At 50.4% G+C, this 20,399-nt stretch overlaps 1 protein-coding gene across 6 annotated transcripts in view; it reads left to right on the top strand.

Annotated features, from left to right (window-relative positions):
- The window catches only part of CEP250 (centrosomal protein 250), a 47,414-nt gene that overhangs the window by 15,751 nt on the left and 11,264 nt on the right, over positions 1 to 20,399 (top strand). For 5 of the 6 annotated variants that reach the window (XM_006072430.4, XM_006072432.4, XM_006072431.4 and 2 more), the window contains 18 exons: positions 205 to 306; positions 809 to 970; positions 1,514 to 1,692; positions 2,268 to 2,450; positions 4,388 to 4,532; positions 5,341 to 5,487; positions 6,597 to 6,827; positions 7,820 to 8,013; positions 8,235 to 8,362; positions 8,789 to 8,958; positions 11,286 to 11,453; positions 11,850 to 11,984; positions 13,765 to 13,908; positions 14,765 to 14,898; positions 16,021 to 16,159; positions 17,280 to 17,622; positions 18,232 to 18,353; positions 19,822 to 19,942. In XM_006072430.4, coding sequence (XP_006072492.4) covers positions 205 to 306; positions 809 to 970; positions 1,514 to 1,692; positions 2,268 to 2,450; positions 4,388 to 4,532; positions 5,341 to 5,487; positions 6,597 to 6,827; positions 7,820 to 8,013; positions 8,235 to 8,362; positions 8,789 to 8,958; positions 11,286 to 11,453; positions 11,850 to 11,984; positions 13,765 to 13,908; positions 14,765 to 14,898; positions 16,021 to 16,159; positions 17,280 to 17,622; positions 18,232 to 18,353; positions 19,822 to 19,942 — 2,947 coding nt within the window. Of the gene's footprint in view, positions 1 to 204; positions 307 to 808; positions 971 to 1,513; positions 1,693 to 2,267; positions 2,451 to 4,387; positions 4,533 to 5,340; positions 5,488 to 6,593; positions 6,828 to 7,819; positions 8,014 to 8,234; positions 8,363 to 8,788; positions 8,959 to 11,285; positions 11,454 to 11,849; positions 11,985 to 13,764; positions 13,909 to 14,764; positions 14,899 to 16,020; positions 16,160 to 17,279; positions 17,623 to 18,231; positions 18,354 to 19,821; positions 19,943 to 20,399 lie in introns of those variants that run through there. The other variant, XM_025263583.3, reaches the window with a different exon arrangement.

Below are 20,399 nucleotides of genomic sequence, written 5' to 3'. Positions count from 1 at the left end.
GGAGCCCTTAATCCCTTAATCTGAACTCTTAATCACCCCATCACATTGTCCGCAGAGTCCTAGGACAGCGTTAGCATTCCAGTATGGTCAGGGGAAAAGTGTGGATGACAAGAGACAGAAGGAGCCTGGTTGATTTGGGGGCCTGACATGATAAATCCTCCTCTGAAAGTTTGGCTCAGAGGCTCCATTTTGTTCCTTGTTCAGGAGGCAAATCATGCAGAATTAATGGAACACGAGGCATCTCTTAGTAGGAACGCCCAAGAGGAGAAGTTGTCTTTACAGCAAGTGATCCAGGATATAACCCAGGTACCAGTCAGCCTCCCATCATGGTGACATGTCCAGCCTGCCCTTACCCAGGCCTCCCTGTCCTCTGAGGTGTGCCTAGGGGAGTTTGGACTGAGGGTCTTGTGCGGATGAGCTCTCTGGGTATGTTTGAAAACTGGAACCCTAAGCTAAGCTTCTGTGGGCCGGCCCTGCCTGCTGAAACAGGCCCTCGTTCTTACTGCCGGCTGCAGTTCTCAGACAGTGGCGGGATTCAATAACCTCTTCTTTCATTTATTCATGGAGTGTTCAAGGGGTGCTCCAGCCCTGATGCTCATCCTGGGTTTGGGTGACCAGTGGTAAACAGTTGATTTGAAGAATTGAAGGAACCCACCCTTTTTTGCTCTTAGATGCCCTCCTCCCACCCTCCAGGGAGAGGACCTGGGAGAGAGAAAACATCAGGTTTGTCCAGGCTGGAGTGTGACTCCTCTGCATGGACTCGAGGCCTTGGTCAGTGGGATGGTGACGCTGCCGTGTTGGGTTTCAGGCCATGGTAGAAGAAGAGGACAGTATGGCCCAAGGTTCTAGTCACGAGAGCTCCTTGCAGTTGGACCCTGGTGGCTTCTCTTCCCAGTTTGATTCCCAGCAGCCAGACAAGGCTGTCTCTCTGGTGCGTTCGGTACTGACTCAGAGACGCCAGGCTGTGCAGGTAAGAACCCCACACTCTTCCTCAGCCGTGGGGACCGGTATCTAAACTGATCTGGGCCCTGGGTACCCTCCTAGCCCAGACTGTCCCTTTCTCTACATTGACCTGACATGAGGAGTTTTGTCAACACCCCGAAGTGCCCTTTGGAATCTCTGGGTCTCCCCAGCTGTGCTGATGGGGAGCCAGCACGCTCCCCACGCCACTGGCGCGCTCTGCTTTGATGCACTTTTCACTGCACCCTGCAAAGTGGAGCCCTGGGGAGTGTGGGTAAGTGTTCTCCAGTTCTAGGGGTCCCAGCCCTACTCACTACTAACCCCACCTTCCACATGATACATTTGAAAATGATGAACTCTGAGATGCTGAGACCCACAGAACCCGGTCACCTCTGATGCTCTGTCTCCTTGACTGGTCTCATCTTTATTCACAAATTACCTTCGTCGCACCAGTCCCCCCGCCCCTTGCCCAGCCCTGCTTCCAGGCTGCTGACATCCCTCTCTGCCCTGCCCTCTTGCTCACCACCTCCTTTCTGTCCCTCTCCTTCCGCAGGACCTAAGGCAGCAGCTGTCAGGCTGCCAGGAAGCTGTGAGCTCCTGGCAACAGCAGCATCACCAGTGGGAGGAAGAGGGTGAAGCCCTGAGACAGCGGCTGCAGCAGCTCACAGGGGAGCGGGACACCCTGGCGGGGCAGACGGCGGACCTGCAGGGAGAGGTGGACTCTCTCAGCAGGTGAGTGGGGGCTGTTTGTCCCCCTACTTCCTCCCGGGCTCAATCCTCACCTGGCCTTTTCCCACTCCCATCGTGTGGTTGGCAGACCCAGGGCTATTCAGGACCGCCTGGCCTTGCATTCTTCTGGCTCCTGCTCACTCAGTTTTGGGTCTTTGTGATGATTTAGGGGAAAAAAAAAAAACAGTTTCAAGACCTCCCTGGTGGTCCAGTGGTTAAGAATCCACCTTGCAGTGTAAGGGACCAGAGTTTGATCCCTGGTTGGGGAACTAATATCCCATATGTCGCAGAGCAACTAAGCCCAAGCGCCGAAACTAGACATCCCACATGCGGCAACCAGAGAGTCCGTGTGCCGCAACGAAAGATCCACATGACACTAAAGAGATCCCGTGTGCCACAACTAAGACCTGTAGGAGCCAAATAAATAGATATTAAAACAAATAAACCAGTTTCCTTCTCTAAAGGGAAGATGAGATATTTAAAGGAAGCAGATACCCCTCTCCTTTGACCCTCTGCTGTCTGCTTCCAGGAGGGTTTTTAGGTTCCAGGGTTTATGCTCACGTCTGGCCTCCTTCCAGGGAGCGAGAGCTCCTGCAGAAGACCAGGGAGGAGCTGCAGCAGCAGCTGGAGGTGCTGGAGCAGGAGGCGTGGCGACTGCGGAGGACCAACATGGAGCTCCAGCTGCAGGGTGACTCTGCTCAGGGCGAAAAGGAGGAACAGCAGGAGGAGCTGCACCTGGCTGTCCGAGAGAGGGAGCGTCTGTGCGTGTGACAGTCCCCTCCCTCCCTGGCCCCGTCCCTCCCCACCCTGAGAAAGCAGAGTTAATAGAAGCCTGGTGTGCGGTGGGTTCAGTTTAGCTTACCGCTCCACCCTTGGCAGAAGGATGAATGCACAGATTTCATCCAGGCTTTGCTGAGCACCTAGAGGAGCTGAGGCCCCATGGGGGAAAACAAATAAATAAGACACTGACCTCCAGCAGTTTGCAGTATAATGGGGAAGTCAGACAAGTAAACCATGGCCAGGTGAAGCTTGAGCTAAAAAGAGCTTCAAGCTATATCCTCTGGGAGAATAGGGGTAACAGTTTGTTACTGAAAGCTGCTCAGAGAAGTAGGTCGCTGCTGAGCTGGGCCTTAATGTATTTTGATTGGCAGACAGCAGGACAAGGCCTAAAGGAATAGATTAGCAAAGAAAAGGAGGTGGGAAGGTGCAATGAATGTTTAGAGGAGGCTGGGCTGGCCAAAGAGTAGAACTGATGCTGGAAAGTAATGGGAAATGAGCTGGTCAAGAAAGGGGATTCCAAGGACATTCCTGGTGATCCAGTGGCTAAGACTCCAAGCTCCCAATGCAGGAGAGCCGCGTTTGATCCCTGGTCAGAGAACTAGATCCCTCAGCCTGCAACTAAAGATCCAGCATGCTGCAACTAAGACCTGGTACACCCAAATAAATAAATATTTTTTTTAAAAAAGGACATTCCAGAGTAAAGGGACCCAGCTTATCTGTAAATTCCCCAATATTATACCATAGAAAAAGCAAGGACTTTAGAGCTGGGCAGAAGCTTGGTTTAAATAATTGCTCTGGCCACTTGGATGGATTAATTTATTTGTAAAATAGGAGTGGTGATAGTTCCCTTGAAGCGTCATTGGGAGGATTAACACTGTGTTTTACAAAATGCCAGCACAGAGCGTGGCCTGTGGTAGGTCTTCAGTACCTGGTAACGGGTTGGATCTTCTTCATCTTTGGTAGCTCCTCTCCTTTCCTGTTCCCCAGCTCCTTGCACCTAATGGTCATAAACGATGGAATCCTGAAGGACTACTCTAAGGATCATGATGGTGCAAGGAAGGGTCTCCCCATACCAAGGCAAAGAACCAACAATCCACAAAGATAGTTTTATGTTTTTAAATTTAAATTGTTTGACTCTATAATATGTTTATTAATATCTCTATGATTCAATGGGCTTCCCTGTGGGTCCAGTGGTTAAGAGTCCAGAGTTGTACTGCAAGGGGCACAGCTTCTATCTCTGATTGGGGGGGTTACGACCATGTATGCCACATAGTGTGGCTAAAAAGAAAATTTTGTATAATTCAAAAGTCAAAACTATTTTAAAAAGATATGCACAGAGAGAGTATTTGTCCTTTCTACTTCATCCATCCCGTATCCCTTCCTTTTGTGTGTAATCACTTAAATTAATTTCTTATTCATATTTCTAGTGGTGCCTTATGCAAATGTGTGCGTATATTCGTATTTCCCCCAGTTTCTTGCATAAAAGAGAGCACGCCACATATACTGTTCTGCACCTTGCTTTTTTTCACATTATGTCTTGGAGATCTCTCCTTATCAGTTTTTAGAGACCACCTTCATTCTTTTGTATCACAAAGGCAAATCAGTTCAGTTCAGTCCCTCAGTCATGTCCAACTCTTTGCCACCCCATGCACTGCAGCACGCCAGGCCTCCCTCTCTATCGCCAACTCCTGGAGTTTACTCAAACTCATGTCTGTTGAGTCGGTGATGCCATCCAACCATCTCATCCTCTGTCAACCCTTCTCCTCTCGCCTTCAATCTTTCCCAGCATCAGTGTCTTTTCAAATGAGTCAGTTCTTCGCATCAGGTGGCCAAAGTATTGGAGTTTCAGCTTCAACATCTTTCAGGATACGACCACTCCCTAAGATTTCCTCTAGCCCTCTTCTCTTTTTCATCTTAGTCAGGAGACACTGGCGGTCCTGGAAGCCAAACAGTCCGAGTCCCTCAGTGAACTGATCTTCCTTCGGGAAGCCCTGGAGTCCAGTCGCCTGGAAGGGGAGCTGCTGAGGCAGGAGCAAACAGAAGTGACCGCCGCGCTGGCCAGAGTGCGTGGGCCTCCCCCTCATTGGCAGGGTGGGGCGGGCGGCTTGGAAAGTTGATTGTCTCTAGGAAAAGGGTATGCAACCTGCGTCATTCTTCACTTTATAAGCCATGGCCCTTCCTATTTTGTGCCTCAATTCTAGTTTCTGTCCCTCCCAACAGACTTGGAATTAGAATGGTTTTCTAAAGTATAAATCTGGTCGTGGCAGTCTGTTTCCTAAAACCATTCAGTGGCTCCCCAGCTCCTTGGTGTCACGCTCACAGCCCTCTGCCCCCTGCCACCTTTTCTAGCCTCCTTTTCCTCCGAGATCCCTGTCCTCACTTCTCCCATGCCTTTACTAAGTGTGTTCTCCATGGTACCCGTTCCCTTGTGCCCTAACACTCTTTATGAACTCTTCCCTTTGCCTGAACTGCTTCTTTCCTTCCCCTTTAACTGCAAACCATTCCTCATCTCTCAATGTCCAGCTTCACTGTGAACTCTTCAACCAAGCATTTTTTGACTCTTTGAAATTGAACTAATGCTTCCTTTGAGGTCCCAGAGCACTTTGCGTTTCCATTGTCTGCGGTGTCATCACACTTGTGGTTGTTTATATATCCTGATGTCTGTGCCTCTGTCGTGTGAGTTCCTCTTTCACTCTTCAATGAATGCATGGGAGAGTGAATGGATGAATGAAGGGGAAAATTTAGAATGTGAGGGAGGGGATGAAGTGTTAACTCCTGTCTGTACACAGGAAGCAGCAGGTGCTGGGGATGTGAGCTGTTCACTGCTGCAGGAAAACTGGGAAAAGAAACTCTTTAATGGTCTGTTTTTAGGCAGAACAGTCAATCGTGGAACTGTCGAGTTCTGAGAACAGCTTGAAGGCTGAGGTCGCTGATCTTCGGGCTGCAGCTGTCAAACTGAGCGCCTTAAACGAGGCTTTGGCCTTAGATAAAGTTGGGCTGAACCAGCAGCTTCTCCAGGTGAGCAAAGATCTCTGACACACGGGGTAGGACTGGGCCCCAACCGAGGGCAAGAGACAGACACAGCTGATGGCCTGTGACAAGGAAGAGTTCTCAAACGATCAGCCCAAGACAGATCAGCTCCCATGTAGTCCTGGAATGAGCAAAAGGAACACTTACAGTGCAGAGGAAAGCAAAGATTATAAGGCCTGGGCTCAACCATTAAAAGTAGACCCCTCCCACATCTACAGCAGGACCACCTTTGGGCTTTACAGTGAAATCACCAGGGCCAGGAAGGAAGTCCATGCCCTCTAGAAGGAAGACTAGGCTTTAATCCTGTTGTTTGAGATAACAGCAACCACCACAAAAGGATCTGCTGAAGAGCCCAAGTCTCAGAATCTTCTCTAGAGGTTAAAAATTTAACATGTCTCAGACTTCCCTGGTGGTCCAGTGGTTAAGACTCTGAGCTTCCACTGCAGGGGGCATGGGTTCGATCCCTGGTGGAGGTACTAAGATCCTGCATGCTTCATGGAGCTAGAAAAATAAACAGAACAGATTTAACTGTCTGTTGAATCACTCTTGTTCCCTTGAGCCCCAGAAATATTCTGTGTTCCCTTTTCTGAATTCTTCAAGAGCAGGATTTTGCTTTTTTTTTTTAATCTTGTTTATTCATTTTTTTGGCTATGCTAGGTCTTTGTTGCTGCCCAGGCTTTTCTCTGGTTGCTCTGCAGGGCTTCTGTGGCTTCTGTGGCAGCATGACATGTGAGTTTCGGTAGTTGCAGTTCATGGGCACTAGAGCATAAGTTCAATAGTCGTGGCACACGAGCTTAGTTGCTCCAAGACGTGTGGGATCTTCCTGGATCAGGGATCGAACCCATTGGCAGGTGGATTCTTCACTGAGCCGCCAGGGAAGTCCAGGATTTTGCCTTTTTTGTCTCTGTCCCCAGCATCAGTACCTGGAGTCAAGGCTCTAGACCCCACATGTGTGGTTAGTCCTCCTCTCCCATAAGCACTCCTGTGTCCTTCTGTGGAGAAGAGAGTCATGTATTTCATGTAGACTTCTGTCTTCACCTCTTCATCTCTAAACCATAACCCTTTGTCTCTGATGCCCGTCCCTTTTTGGCCAGTAGTTAGAACAGGAGAACCAGTCTGTGTGCAGGAGGATGGAGGCAGCAGAGCAGGCGAGAAGCACTTTGCAGGTGGACCTGGCAGAGGCCGAGAGGAGCAGGGAAGCCCTGCGGGAAAAGAACAGCCACCTGGAGGCCCAGCTGCAGAAAACAGAAGAGACCAGGGCGGAGCTGCAAGCGGACCTCAGGGGCATCCAAGAAGAGAAGGAAGAAATTCAAGAGAAGCTAAGCGAGGTGAGAAGACAAAACTGCCACACTGTAAAAAAACGAAAACACTACAGAAATGATTCAGGAAGGGAAAATCTCATTTCCTAGAAATGACCAGTGTTGCTATTAATAGTTTGGGGTACATCTTCCAGTTTCTTAAAAGAATTCCTAAAGAAATCCTTCGCTTATGCCCCATTGCTTCACATCCATCAATTTGAGTTAGATGCCTCTCCTGTGTTCTCTGATAATATGTCACGTTTATTCAACCACCACAGCCTTCATACTGTATTATAATTATCTGTATATATCTCCACCAAAAGCTCCTTGAAGCAAGGCTATGTCTTATTTGCTTTTAATCCCTACAGCTTTTAGCACAGTGTCTAACACATGGCAAAGGGCTCCATTAGTTTTTTCTGAACCAATGACCCAACTCAAAGTGAACTTTCTTCCCTACCAAACATCTCATTGATCTAATATGTAATCTCCCCTCTCAGAGGGCTTCCTTGGTGGCTCTGACAGTAAAGTATCTGTCTGCAATGCAGGAGACCAGGGTTCGATCCCTGGGTCAGGAAGATCCTCTGGAGAAGGGCATGGCAACCCACTCCAGTATTCTTGATGGAAAATCCCATGAACAGAGGAGCCTGGCAGACTACAGTCCATGGGGTCACAATGAGTCTGACACAACTGAGTGACTAACACTTTCACTTTCACTTTTCCCTTCTCAGAGTCTTTCTCAGGGCATTGATCACCTTCTTCGTGGTAATGTGTGTGTGTCTTACTTCTTAAGACTAAAAGCTCCTTAGAGGTAGATCTCTTGCCACCCTAGCACAAGGTCTTACTCAAACGAGAGCATGTTTCCTGGTCTGGGCACTCTGGGTAGATCAGGGAAATAGATATATGGCCCTTGGAGTGAGAGGGCGCAGCTCACAGAGGTGGGTCCAGTGACCCTAATCTGGTGATAGCAGCCTGGAGTGGGGGGTCCTGCCTCTGCGCAGGTCTCATCAGTTCTGTCCCCCCAGACATATCACCAGCAGGAGGCGGCTTCAGCTCAGATAGAACAGCTAAAGCAAGAGACAACGTGCCAGGAAGAGATGCTCGCCCGAGAAGTCCAGGAGAAGGAGGCTCTGGCACGGGAGAAGGCAGCTCTCGAGGTGCGGCTGCAGGCTGTGGAGCAAGACCGGCAGGAGCTTGCAGAACAACTGCTGGGGCTCAGGTAGGGCCCACCCCCAGTTCTACCAGGGGCAGAGAGCTTCGCAAAGCAAGGCGTAGCCAAGCTGAGTTCCTTGCCCAAAGTGTATGGGGGTTTCAATGAGTTATGAGTTTGTAATTGCCCCTCTAGCTTCTCTAGGTGGCCAGGAGTTAGAACCCGACTCTTCTTAAGGAAGGGTAAGGGGCTTAATGGGTAAGAACTCTCCTGATTCCTGACCCTGACAGGTCAGCCAAGGAGGTACTGGAGAGCAGTCTGTTTGAGGCCCAGCAACAAAATTCTCTGACAGAGGTCACCAAAGGGCAGCTGGAGGTCCAGATTCAAACTGTCACTCAAGCCAAGGAAGTAATCCAAGGTGAGAACCCAGCTGGGATGGGCACACTTCAGTCCATGGGGATGTTAAAAGCCAGGAAGACGGTGGGAAGCTATTAGAGCCAGACCCAGGGCCTCTGAGGGGGCTTCCCTGGTGGCTCAGATGATAACGAATCTGCCTGCAATGCATGAGACCCAGGTTCAATCCCTGGGTCAGGCAGATCTCCTGGAGAAGGGAATGACCACCCACTCCAGTATTCTTGCCTGGAGAATCCCATGGACAGAGGAGTCTGGCGGCCTACAGTCCATGGAGTTGCAAAGAGTTTGACATGACTGAGTGACTAACATACACACATACACACACCCCCAGCCTCTGAGATGGGAATTCCTCATGAGGCCTGGAGAGGAGGGTGCAAGATGGGAGGGCAGAGGCTCAGAGACCAGACAGATCCTGTCCCTGGCATCCTAGGGGAAGTGAAGTGCCTGCAGCTGGAATTGGACACTGAACGGAGCCGGGCTGAGCAGGCACGGGACACAGCAGCCAGGCAGCTGGCTCAGGCTGAGCAAGAAGGGCAGGCTGCCCTGCAGCAGCTGAAGTCGGCCCATGAGGAGGAGGTGAATCGGCTCCAGGAGAAGTGGGTAGGTGGTGGATGTGGCCAGGGGATGGGAGAGACAGACCTGGTCTCCAGGGTATAAAGGGAGCAGAGAAATACCTTGGATAATTCTTGCCTAATTCAGAACTGTTTCCTTTGCTTTTTAATTATATAATTTAGTCCATTTGCTTTTATTGTGTCCATTTGCTTTTATTATAGGTATGTTTGGATTTATTTCTGTCACCTTTTGCTATTCATCTTGTCTTTTACCTTTTGGGACAGGGAGATCACCTTAACTTCTTTTAGAGGATTATATTGAATGATTAAGCTGTATTCTTTTCTTATCTTTTTTCTCTCTCTGCTACTTTGGATGATATGTACTGTGGTTTTTATTCTTTTAGTTATTCTTTAATATTTTAAAATACATACTTAATAGAATCTCAAGTCAATTGGTATATTTACTCTTTTCCTGAATGACACAGGATCACAGAACATTTTACCTGCTTTCACTCCTCCTCACCTATCAATTGTATTAGTCAGCGTGTTTAGTTATTACTAGTTTGTTAACACCATATGTTATGCCTTTTGATTATTTTATACAGTCAATCATTGTTTGGATATCCTGAAAATTTTACAAGGTTTGTTTTTGTTCACCATTCCTTCTTGCATGTCGGGTTTTCTTCTATTTGGATTTATTTTCCTTCTTGAAGTAAGATAACCTTTGGTGAGGGTATGTTGGTATTTAATTGTCTGAAAATGTCTGTTTTACTTTTATTCTTTTTGTTGTTGTTTAGTCACTAAGTCGTATCCAACTCTTTTGCAGTGCCATGGACTGTAGCCCACCAGGCTTCTCCGTCCATGGGATTTCCCAGGCCAGAATACTGCAGTGGATTGCCATTTCCTTCCCAGGAGATGTTCCTCACCCAGGGATCAAACCCTGCTCTCCTGCATTGCAGGCAGATTCTTTACCGTCTGAGCCACCAGGGAAGTCCTTAGTTCTGGAAGATCCCCGGAGGAGGAAATGGCAACCAACTCCAGCATCCCATGGATAGAAGAGCCTGGTAGACTACAGTCCATGAGGTCGCAAAGAGTCCAGACACAACTGAGTGACTAACATTTATTTTTTGACCCAGAATTTATTTATTTATATTTTGGCCATGCTGTGCAGCTTGCAAGATCTTAGTTCCCAGACTAAGGATTGAACCTGCGCCCTCGGTAGTGAAAACACAGAGTCCAAACCACTGGACCACCGGGGAATTCCCTATCCTCATTTTTATAGATGAGGAAATGGAGGCACAGAGATGTGATAGAAATTAACTGAGGTCATACTAGCTGTGCTGGAGTAAAGACTCCAACCCAGGCAGCCCCTCACCACCATCCTGAGATCCTGACAGAGGGGCTGGATTCATCTAGGAAGTCAGAAAAGTCGTTGGTCACTGGTGGACTCTGGGAGGACTGGGATGCTCCATCCTGACAGTCTTGGATCCTGTAGAAGACATCATAGCTAGACTTGGTCTGGCTTTTCAGAAGGGTGACCCTGTCACTCTGAGCAGGGGAGAGGGGCAGCAGAGAATGAGTCCACCACTTCAGTTTGCTGTTACAACCACCAAGCATGATGTGGTTGCTTTAAAATAAGATATTTGTAGCTTATGTGAGGGACATTTGTACTTTAGAAAACACTGTTACATGTATTATATCTTTTTTTTTTTTTTGGTGGTATGGTATGGCATGCAGGATCTTAGTTCCCTGACCAAGGGTCAAACCCTGCATTGGGAACACAGAGTCTTAACAACTGGACCACCAGGGATGTCTGTGGGTTTTTTTTATCTCAATTTATGTATTTTATTTTTGGTTGTGTTGGGTCTTCATTGCTGTGCGCAGGCCTTCTCTATTTGCAATAAGCAGTGGCTACTCTTCATTGCATTGCGGTGGCTTCTCTTGTTACAGAGCACAGGCTCTAGGTGCACAGGCTTCGGTCATTGTAGCACGTGGGCTCCGTAGCTGTGGCTCACAGGCTCAGTGGTTGGGGTGCATGGCCTTAGTCGCCCCATGGCATGTGGGATCTTCCCAGACCAGGGATTGAACCCATGCCCCCTGCATTGGGAGTGTAGAGTCTTAACCACTGAACTGCCAAGGACACCCCTGATTTTTTTTTTTTTTTTTTTAATAAATCTCACTTGATTCTCATAAAACTTGGCAAGATAGGCAAAGCAGGATAATTAGCCTCACCTCACAGATGAGAAAACAGACTTGGTAAGGAAGACACCGAGGTCACGCAGCTGGTGAGCGGTAGACTTCTTACTCTCATCCGGTGCTTCTCTGCCTCCACGCCTCACCCTCTCAGCTTGATCGGTGTTTCCTTTGTATGACCAGGAAGAAGAGCGCTCCCGGCACCGGCAGGAACTGGAGAAGGTTCTGGAGAGCCTGGAGAGGGAGAAGATGGAGCTGGAAGCGAGGCTGAGGGAACAACAGGCAGAAATGGAGGCTATGCGGGCGCAGAGGGAGGAAGAGCGGGCCGAGGCCGAGAGCGCCCTGTGCCAGGTGGGCAGCTGGGAGGGCTGCGTGTTCCCTGTGACCCCCTGCCTCGGACCACTTCCTTCCAGCTCCCCAGGAGTGGGGCTACAGGGGCTTCCAGGCCTCCCACTCAGCCCCCGTGAGCAGGCGGTAGGCACCGTTAGCTGCAGGGCTGGCCGTGTGTCCTACTTCCTGAGGGAGGGCCGCCGTTTACCACATCCTGTCAGCTTGCAAACCAGTGGCAACCTTCACACTTCCTGGTTCTCAGTCAGTGGTCCCAACCTTCCTCTGCCCTCAGCAACCGCCGCCCCCCTAACCCCGTTTGCCAGAAGAACCTAGAGCAGCTGGCGTGCGCTTGTGGCTTCATGGATGAGCATGGTGACCCCTGACCCAACAAACCCTGGCCCTCCTGCCCCTTCACAGATGCAGCTCGAGACAGAGAAGGAGAGGGTGTCCCTCCTGGAGACACTGCTGCAGACCCAGAAGGAGCTGGCAGAGGCCAGCCAACAGCTGGAGCGGCTGAGGCAGGACATGAAGGTTCAGCAGTTAAAGGAGCAGGTATGGAGGGTGGTCCTGGGCAGGAAGGAAAGGGAGTGGCGATTCACTCCTTCACACTGTTCTGTTTTTCTTTTTTAAATATTTATTTATTGGGCTGTGTCAGGTCTTAGCCGCGGCACACGGGATCTTTCGTTGCAGTGTGCAGGCTTCTCTCTAGTTGCGGCGTGCAGGCTCCTTAGTTGCAGCAGGTGGGCTTAGCTGCCCTGTTATATGGGATCTTAGTTCCCCAACCAGGGATCAAACCCCTGTCCCCTGCATAGGCAGGTGGATTCTTTTTTTTTTTTTTTAATATTTATTTATTTATTTTTGTCCGCACTGGGTCTTGGTTTCTATGTGCAGGCTTTCTGTAGTTGTGAGTGGGGGCTATTCTTCATTGTAGTCCTTGGGCTGCTCGTTGGGGTGGCCTCTCTAGAGCCCAGGCTCTAGAGCACGGGCTCAGTAGTTCTGGGGCTTATTTGCCCTGCAGCATGTCCAGCAGTCTTCCTGGACCAGGGATCGAACCCATGTCCCCTGCGTTAGCAGGCGGATTCCTAGCCACTGGGCCACCAGGGAAGTCCCCACTCTTTCACCTTGACCTGCTGTTTGGCACTTCTTTGCACCGGGCCCCAGGCTAGCTGCTGACACTCGACCGACAGAAAGATGTGGCACAATGGTGAACGTGACAGTCGTGGTGTTTTATACAATGGCAGAGAGGACACAGAATAAGTGAGATAATTGTAGGTCGCCATAAGGGCCATAAAGGAAATGAATAGGCCGAGCTAACTGAGAGGGATTCAGAGGAGGCCTCTTTGAACAAAGGTGGTCAGCGGAGCCCTCACTGAGAAAGTGACATTTGAGCTGAGCCACGGAGGCTGAAAAGAGTCAGGCCCTTAGAACAATAAGGGTGAACCTTGAAAGCATTTTGCCAAGTGAAAGAAGCCAGTTACAAGAGACCACATGGGATATCGTTCCGCTTGTAGGCAGTAGCCCAAACAGGCAAATCTATGAAGACAGAGAGTAGATGAGTGGTTGGAAGGGGGGCTGGGGGATGGGGAGGGTATGCAGTTTGTTTCTGCAGCTGATAAAAATAGTAAAAAATGATCACAGTAACCGTGGCACGACCCTGTGAATATGCTAAATACCACTGAATTGTCTGCTTTAAATGGGTCAGTTGCAGGATATATGAACTCAATCTCAATAAAACCATTAAGAAAAGAAGCCAGCCATTTGAAGAACAGTTCAGGCAGTAGAAATAGCTGTCGTAAGAACCTGGGACAGGCAGAAAGGACCTGGGACAAGTCCCTTGATAAGCTTGGGGGCAGGAGCCCTTTGTCAGCCATGGAAGGAGGTTGAGTTTTGTTCTAAGGACAGTAGGAATGTGTTGGATGGTATCTAAAAAGCAGAGTGGGACATGATTTACTATATGTATTTTTAAAATACTTTAGCCGCTGAGGGGAGAATTGTGTGTGTGTGTGTATGTATGTGTGTACACGTGTGCGTGTGGGCGTGGCAGCATGAAGTGGAAGTCGGGCCACCCGGCAGGAGCTGCTGCAGTGATCTGAGTAAGGTGCCCTGGCCGAGAAGGCCTGGGCGAGCAGTGCGCTTGGTGAAGGAGGAGCAGGAGAAGGAGGTGAGGACTTGAGGTGACAAGGTATCATGGAAGCAACACAACTCAGCTGGGCCCCGCCTTGGCTTTTGCCAACCCAACCTAAAAACCAGTATTTATATGACAATCTCTGCAACACAGATTTCGTGACCAAGGAAGCTTTCTTCCCCTCCCTGCTCTCTTCTCCCCTTGCAGGAGACCACTGGGATGCTGCAGACCCAGCTCCAGGAGGCTCAGCAGGCGCTGGAGCAGGCAGCCCAGCAGCACAGAGACAGTCTGGCGACCCTCCAGGAGGAGGGCCGCGTCCTGCTGCAGGATAAGACAGACCTGCAGAAGCAGGTCCCTGCTCCTCTCTCCCAGCCCCACAACCCTTCCCCAGCACAGCCAGGCCCTCCCACTCCCCCTGGCAGGACGGGGAAACCTTAGCCCTGCTGCCTGAGCTTGGGGTGGGGAGGGGAGGCCCCACTATTAAGTGAGAAGTGAAGGGTGCTCAGAACTGAGCATGTGCCTCCCAGGCCCCTGGGATAGTTAGTAACCTCTCTCAGTGGGGACCATGGTCATTATTGTTTAGTCACTAAGTGGTGTCCGATCCTTTGTGATCCTATGAACTTTAGCCCCCCAGGCTCCTCTGTCCTTGGAATTTCCCAGACAAGAATACTGGATTGGGTTGCCATTTCCTTCTCCAGGGGATCTTCCCAACCTGGGGATCAAACCCACGTCTCCTACCTTGGCAGGCAGATTCTTTACTGTCTCAGCCACCAGGGAAACCCAAACCTCACATTTTTTTGGCAGCCTGCTTGATCCAACCTCCCCCACAGAGCCAGTGTTTTTATACCAGGTTGCTTTTCCTTCTCAGAATCCTGTATCAGATGGTATTCGGATTGTTTATTTTTAAAAAATATAATCACTTGGCCTTTGGACAGAGTTATATTCAGCCAAGGTTTTTCCTTGTGCCTCCTTTATACACTGTATATGAGGCTGGGGAGACAGGTGATGAGGCTGAAAGGTAGGGAGGGGCTTATGAATGGCTGGCGAAGGGAGGTAGTTAAGACCAGCACCTAAGGGGTGGCAGGCCCTCCAGGGCATTGGGAATGGGCTGGTGACTGTGGTAAACCTTGAAGGACCCTAAGTCCTAGATGAGAAGCATCCTTCCACTGGCTGCCTATCCCCGGCCCTCATGCTCTTGACTTTCCAGGTGGAGGACTTGAAGTCTCAGCTGCTTTCCAAAGAAGCCTCCCAGAGGTTCGTGGACCAGGAGGTTCAGGAAAAGCTGAGAGAGGCCCAGGAGTGTAGCCGAATTCAGAAGGAGCTGGAGAGAGAAAAAGCCAGGTAGGCTCGACAGGCCATGGAGTTGACTTTGGCCTGTCTGGATCCAGGGGTCACAGTGAGGTTGACGGTTCTTTGCTCAGGTCCCCTAACCACTCATGTCTCCAGCTCTGGGCTCTACAGGTAACTGTGTTGAAAGGGCATGGTCCCTGTCTCTGCAGCTCACACTTCATTCATTCATTCATTTAGTGGAGAACATGCCTCATGTACCAGACACTATGCCAGAGGTTGGGGATATAGTTTAAATAAGACAATATGGTCTCTGTCGCAATAGAATTGAAGGTTTTGTGGAGAAGACATTAATCAAATCATCTCCAAGGGAAGGTATTGGCAGATTATGTCACCTGGAGTCTGAGTGGGGAGAAACCCTTTTGTTGATGAAACTAGAGGTAGGAGGCTGGTACAGATGTCCAGATAAGAGATACCAAAGCTGGAACCCTGGTGGGGTGGTAAGGAAGAGGAGGAGGGAAGGGGTTTAAGGGACATTAGGGGAGTTGGGATCAGTTTATATGTAGTCTTGGAGTGTTCACAGGCAGGGTGAGGGAACAATGCTGTGATGTGGTCAGGACTTCTAAGGGTGGATGGAGAGGCCATTCACTGAGCTGAGGAATGTAGCAGGGGTGACTGGGGGGAGGGGAGGTGCAGAGGAGACAGGAAGAATTGGACATGTTGAATTTGAGGTACTGTGTAGGTATTTCTGGAATTTGCCAGAGAGTAAATTGTGAAGTTGAAGAACCTAGGAGCAATCAGTAGGTACTCAATAAACACAGGCTTTTATTCTTAGCCTGTAATCATGATCATTACTGTTATTATCCATGCTATGTTAGAACAGTCAGATGAGAAGGTAGTTCTTCATTGCCTGAGAGAATGGCCTGGCCCTCTGACCCCCTCTCTTTTTTAAAAAATTAATTTATTAATTTTAATTGGAGGATAATTACTTTACACTATTGTGGTGGTGTTTGCCATATATCGACATGAATCAGTCACGGGTGCACATGTATCCCCCCATCCTGAACCCCCCTCCCATGTCCCTCCCCACCCCCACTCCTCTGGGTTGTCCCAGAGTACCCGCTTTGAGTGCCCTGCCTCATGCATCGAACTTGCATTTGACCCTTCTCTTTTTAGCCTGACTCTGTCGCTGGTGGAAAAGGAACAGAGACTCCTTGTTCTGCAAGAGGCTGACTCTGTTCAACAGCAAGAGCTGAGCTCCTTGCGCCAGGACATGCAGGAGGCCCTGGCCGGGCAGAAAGAGCTCAGCGCCCAGGTATCTCCCACCCCAGCAGGAAATCTCTTCCCTGGTGGAAGCCAGCCTCTGGAGTCGGCGGGTGCTTGCTCAGTCATGCTGGGGCCTTGGCAGCCCCAGTGGGAGAGGGAAGCCAGGACTGGGTGGGGTGGAGCATGGGAACCTGACCCAGAGTCAAGAACATGCCGCTGATGACTGGAACACGGTACCCAGAGGATAGGGCTCACGCAGGCCAGTTCAAGCCTGGCCACTGCCAAGTGTGCCTCGTCTGCCCGGCAAGACACAGCAAGGGGAACAAATATTACTTCCCTCGGGTCCGCGGCAGCAAGAGGCCTTCCATGGACTTGGTCTGTTCACCGCAGGACCCCAGACCTGTGCACGGAGGAAAGATGGAACTGGGAGGAAAAGCATGAAGGGAGTAAGAGCTAGACGTAGACTGTGGTAGAGCAGGACCCAGGTCTGCTTGTTAGACGGTCCTGGGTGTGATCCCTGCTCTACTGCTTCTTGGTTGTGTGAATACGCTTTATTCATCCATAAAACAAGGGTGATAATTCTTAATCATTATAGGAATATAGAAAGTGTCAGGAGCACAGTAAGCATTCAGTAAATGGTAGCCATTATTATTGTGACTCGTCTTCTTTTGGCTCAGTGTCAGGGTTTCAAGAAGAATTCTCTTTTTTTTCCGGCTAACCCCAGATCTTAGTTGGGTGTCACCTTTGTTGTGACATGCAAAATATTTTTAGTTGCAGCATGTGGGATCTAGTTCCCTGACCAGGGATTGAACCCAGGCCCCCTGCATTGGGAGCACAGAGTCTAAGACACTAGACTACCAGGGAGGTCTCTCAGGCAGATTTCTAATCATAGCAGGAAGCTGGCATAGTTGCCAAGGGGACCAGGGCCAGAGCCCATGAGCATACAGCCCAGGCCCACATGTTAGGAGTCCTTAGGTAGGTGCGTAGGTCAGATCTGGGGTGACACTCATTCCAGACCCTCCCTTCCTGCTGGAGAGCTGAGCCTCCTGAAATCCTCCCAGCCTCAGACAACCCCACAACCCTGGGGATTGAGTGGGATTGGTCCCCGGAGGGTCCAGGGAGAGAGTGTCCACTCCCTGCTCGGAGTGACCATACATGTTCTCTGGCAGGTGGAATTACTGAAGCAGGAGGTGAAGGAAAAGGAGGCTGACTTCCTGGCCCAGGAGACTCAGCTGCTGGAGGAGCTTGAGGCGTCTCGAGTCACCGAACAACAGCTCCGAGCTTCCTTGTGGGCCCAGGAGACCAAGGTGGCCCAACTACAGCTGCGCCTGCGCAGCGCAGAGAGCCGGCTGGAGGCGCTGGCGGCAGAGCAGCAGCCTGGGCACCAGGCCCAGGTCCAGCTGGCCAGCCTCTATTCTGTCCTGCAGCAGGCCCTGGGGTCTGCCTGTGAGAGCAGGCTGGAGCTAAATGGCGGGGGAGACTCAGCACCCTCCCTCTGGGGCCCGGAGCCAGGTGAGGGATCCACCCAGGAGCTCAGGCCTTTGGGCAAAGCCAGGCCTAGCTTACGGGGTGGAGGAGAGGGGTGCAGTTCTCCAGGCAGTACTGCATCAAGACCAAGGCCCAGCCTCTGGGACGGATTCAGTCAGAGTGTGAACCCCAGCTCTGCCATTTGCTAGACATGTGTCCTTGGGCAAGTGACCTCTCCTGTCTGAGCTTGATCTTCTCAACTATAAAATGAGGGTGTTATAAGTACCCACCTCTCGGGATTTTTCTGAGGAGTTAATGAAATGACAGAAATAAAATCGCCCGCTCAGTCCCTGGCACTTGTTCACACGCTCAGTCGTGTCCGACTCTTTGCGACCCCATGGACTGCGGCACGCCAGGCTTCCCTGTCCTGGCACTTATTAAATGCCCAACAAATGATAGCTGGCATTTTCTAGTGCGCATCAAAGAGCCTGGCACCTAGGTATGCAGACCAGGGCACGATGAACAAACTGCTGAGGGGGACTCTTTGAAGAGAGGAGGGGTGGATAGGAAGGCCAGGGCCATGTCTGGGTGGTGTGGTGTGGCTATTTCATGTCAGAGTGCAGCCAGGTCAGGAGGCATTTCCTCGTTTTTCAGACCAGAATGGCGCTAGGATCCTCTTTAAGAGAGGGCCCCTCCTGACGGCTCTCTCAGTTGAGGCAGTGGCAGCCGCCCTCCACAAGCTTCACCAAGACCTGTGGAAGACGCAGCAGGCCCGGGTATGTGTCTCTGTTCTCCTTCCTCAGGCTCTTCACCTCCCCTGAAAAAGGCTCATGGCATTGTTTGACCTGTGTTATTCCTTCTTTAAAAAAAAAAAAAAAAAAATTATTTATTTGATGGTGCTGGGTCTTACTAGTTGCCGCATGTGGGATCTAGTTCCCTAACTGGGGATTGAACCTAGGCATCTTGAATTGGGAACGTGGAGACTTAGCCATGCTAACCCCCTGGTGGTTCCTTGGACCACCAGGGAAGTCCCTGACCTGTTTTATTTCTGACATCAAGTTGGAATGAGTTCTGCCTCTATTGCTTACTACCTGGCAGCCGTGAATAAAGCATTCGGCTTCCTGGACCTCGGTTTCTTTAGTAAATTAGGGTACACTGTGCCCGCTTCACCAGGTTTTGAGGATTAAATGAGTGAGGGACTCAGGTGAGCCCTGTAAACCGTGATACTCTATGTAGATCTGGGATATTGCTTTACATCATTTTCCTCTCAGCCACGAATTGTTCTTGGTGCCAAGACCTCCAAGAAGAAACCAACAAATGGGGATCACTGAGATTTGAGGTTGCCGTTTATAGGAACATTCTAGGCCCAAGACAATATGAAATGTCCTCCAAATCCCACCTTATGGTGAACCTATCATCAGTGAAAATTGAGTGTCAATATGCACTCTGACGGAGAAGGCAATGGCACCCCACTCCAGTACACTTGCCTGGAAAATCCCATGGACGGAGGAGCCTGGTGGGCTGCAGTCCATGGGGTCGCTGGGAGTCGGATATGACTGAGCGACTTCACTTCCACTTTTCACTTTAATGCATTGGAGAAGGAAATGGCAACCCACTCCAGTGTTCTTGCCTGGAGAATCCCAGGGATGGGGGAGCCTGATGGGCTGCCGTCTATGGGGTTGCACAGAGTCGGACACGACTGAAGCGACTTAGCAGCAGCAGCATCATGCACTCTGAGCTAGGGATACAGAAAGGAGAAACACCTGCTCTCTGCCCTCAGGAAGGCTCATGACAGGGCTGAGCAACCCAGCTTTGTCCTGAGATAAAGCTGAGCTGCTAGAATTAACTAGATCAGTAACAGGCGCACATTCTGATAATAGGAGGCAGGGACAGTGCAATCTGACTTGAGAGGGTCGAAAGAAAGGAAGCAGTGACCTTTGAGCTAAAATGTGAAGTGGTTCAGGGAGAGGAGAGGGATCCTGGGCTAAGACTTCAGTAGGAGTTCTGTTTCAAAGACAGACGGGTCAGAAGGGGAAGTCAGGCTCCAGCCAGTTGGGGCAGAGCCTGTCATCACTTCTGGGAGCCAGATGCACATGAGTTCAGAGGTAAATAACCCAGCAATCTGAGAGTAGGTCCTCGATGGCAAACCCTGACAGAGCCTGAGAGACTAGAGGGCTCAGGCCCTGGACTGGGGCAACATCATGGAAGACGTGGAGCTTAAGTTCCACACACTTCCTTTCCCAGGATGATCTGCGGGATCAAGCCCAGAAGCTGGAACAGCGTCTCAGTGATATGGAAGCTGAGAAGAGCCAGGTCCACACAGAGTTGCAGGCTCTGCAGAGACAGCTCTCCCAGAATAAGGAAGGTGAGAAGCTCAAGGCAGGAGGAGTTTGAGGGGAAGAGGAATGGCAGACTTCACGGGTGGCGCTAGTGGTAAAGAATCCACCTGCAATGCAGGAGACCTGGGTTTGATCTCTGGGTTGGGAAGATCCCCTGGAGGAGGAAAGGGCAACCCACTCCGGTATTCTTGTCTGGTGGATCCCATGGACAGAGGAGCCTGGCGGGCTATGGTCCTATGTTGCTACAGGGCTATGCAACCCTATGTTGCAGAGTTAGACACGACTAAAGTGTGAGGAAAGGCCCAGAGGGGTGGGATCGGCCTGGGAACCACTCTTTACTGCTTGCCCACAACTGCAAGAAGATACCCAGAGGCATCTCCAAAGGAGTGGTGAACCCCGTGAATTACTTTTCATGCTTTGCTTGGCCTTTGAGGGCCATCCTGGCAGAAGAGATTAGGAGGAACAGATTTGGTGAACTGAGGG

Source organism: Bubalus bubalis, chromosome 14, assembly GCF_019923935.1.
Source record: "Bubalus bubalis isolate 160015118507 breed Murrah chromosome 14, NDDB_SH_1, whole genome shotgun sequence".
Classification (NCBI taxonomy): Eukaryota; Metazoa; Chordata; class Mammalia; order Artiodactyla; family Bovidae; genus Bubalus; species Bubalus bubalis.
This window is presented reverse-complemented; position numbering and strand designations above follow the sequence as displayed.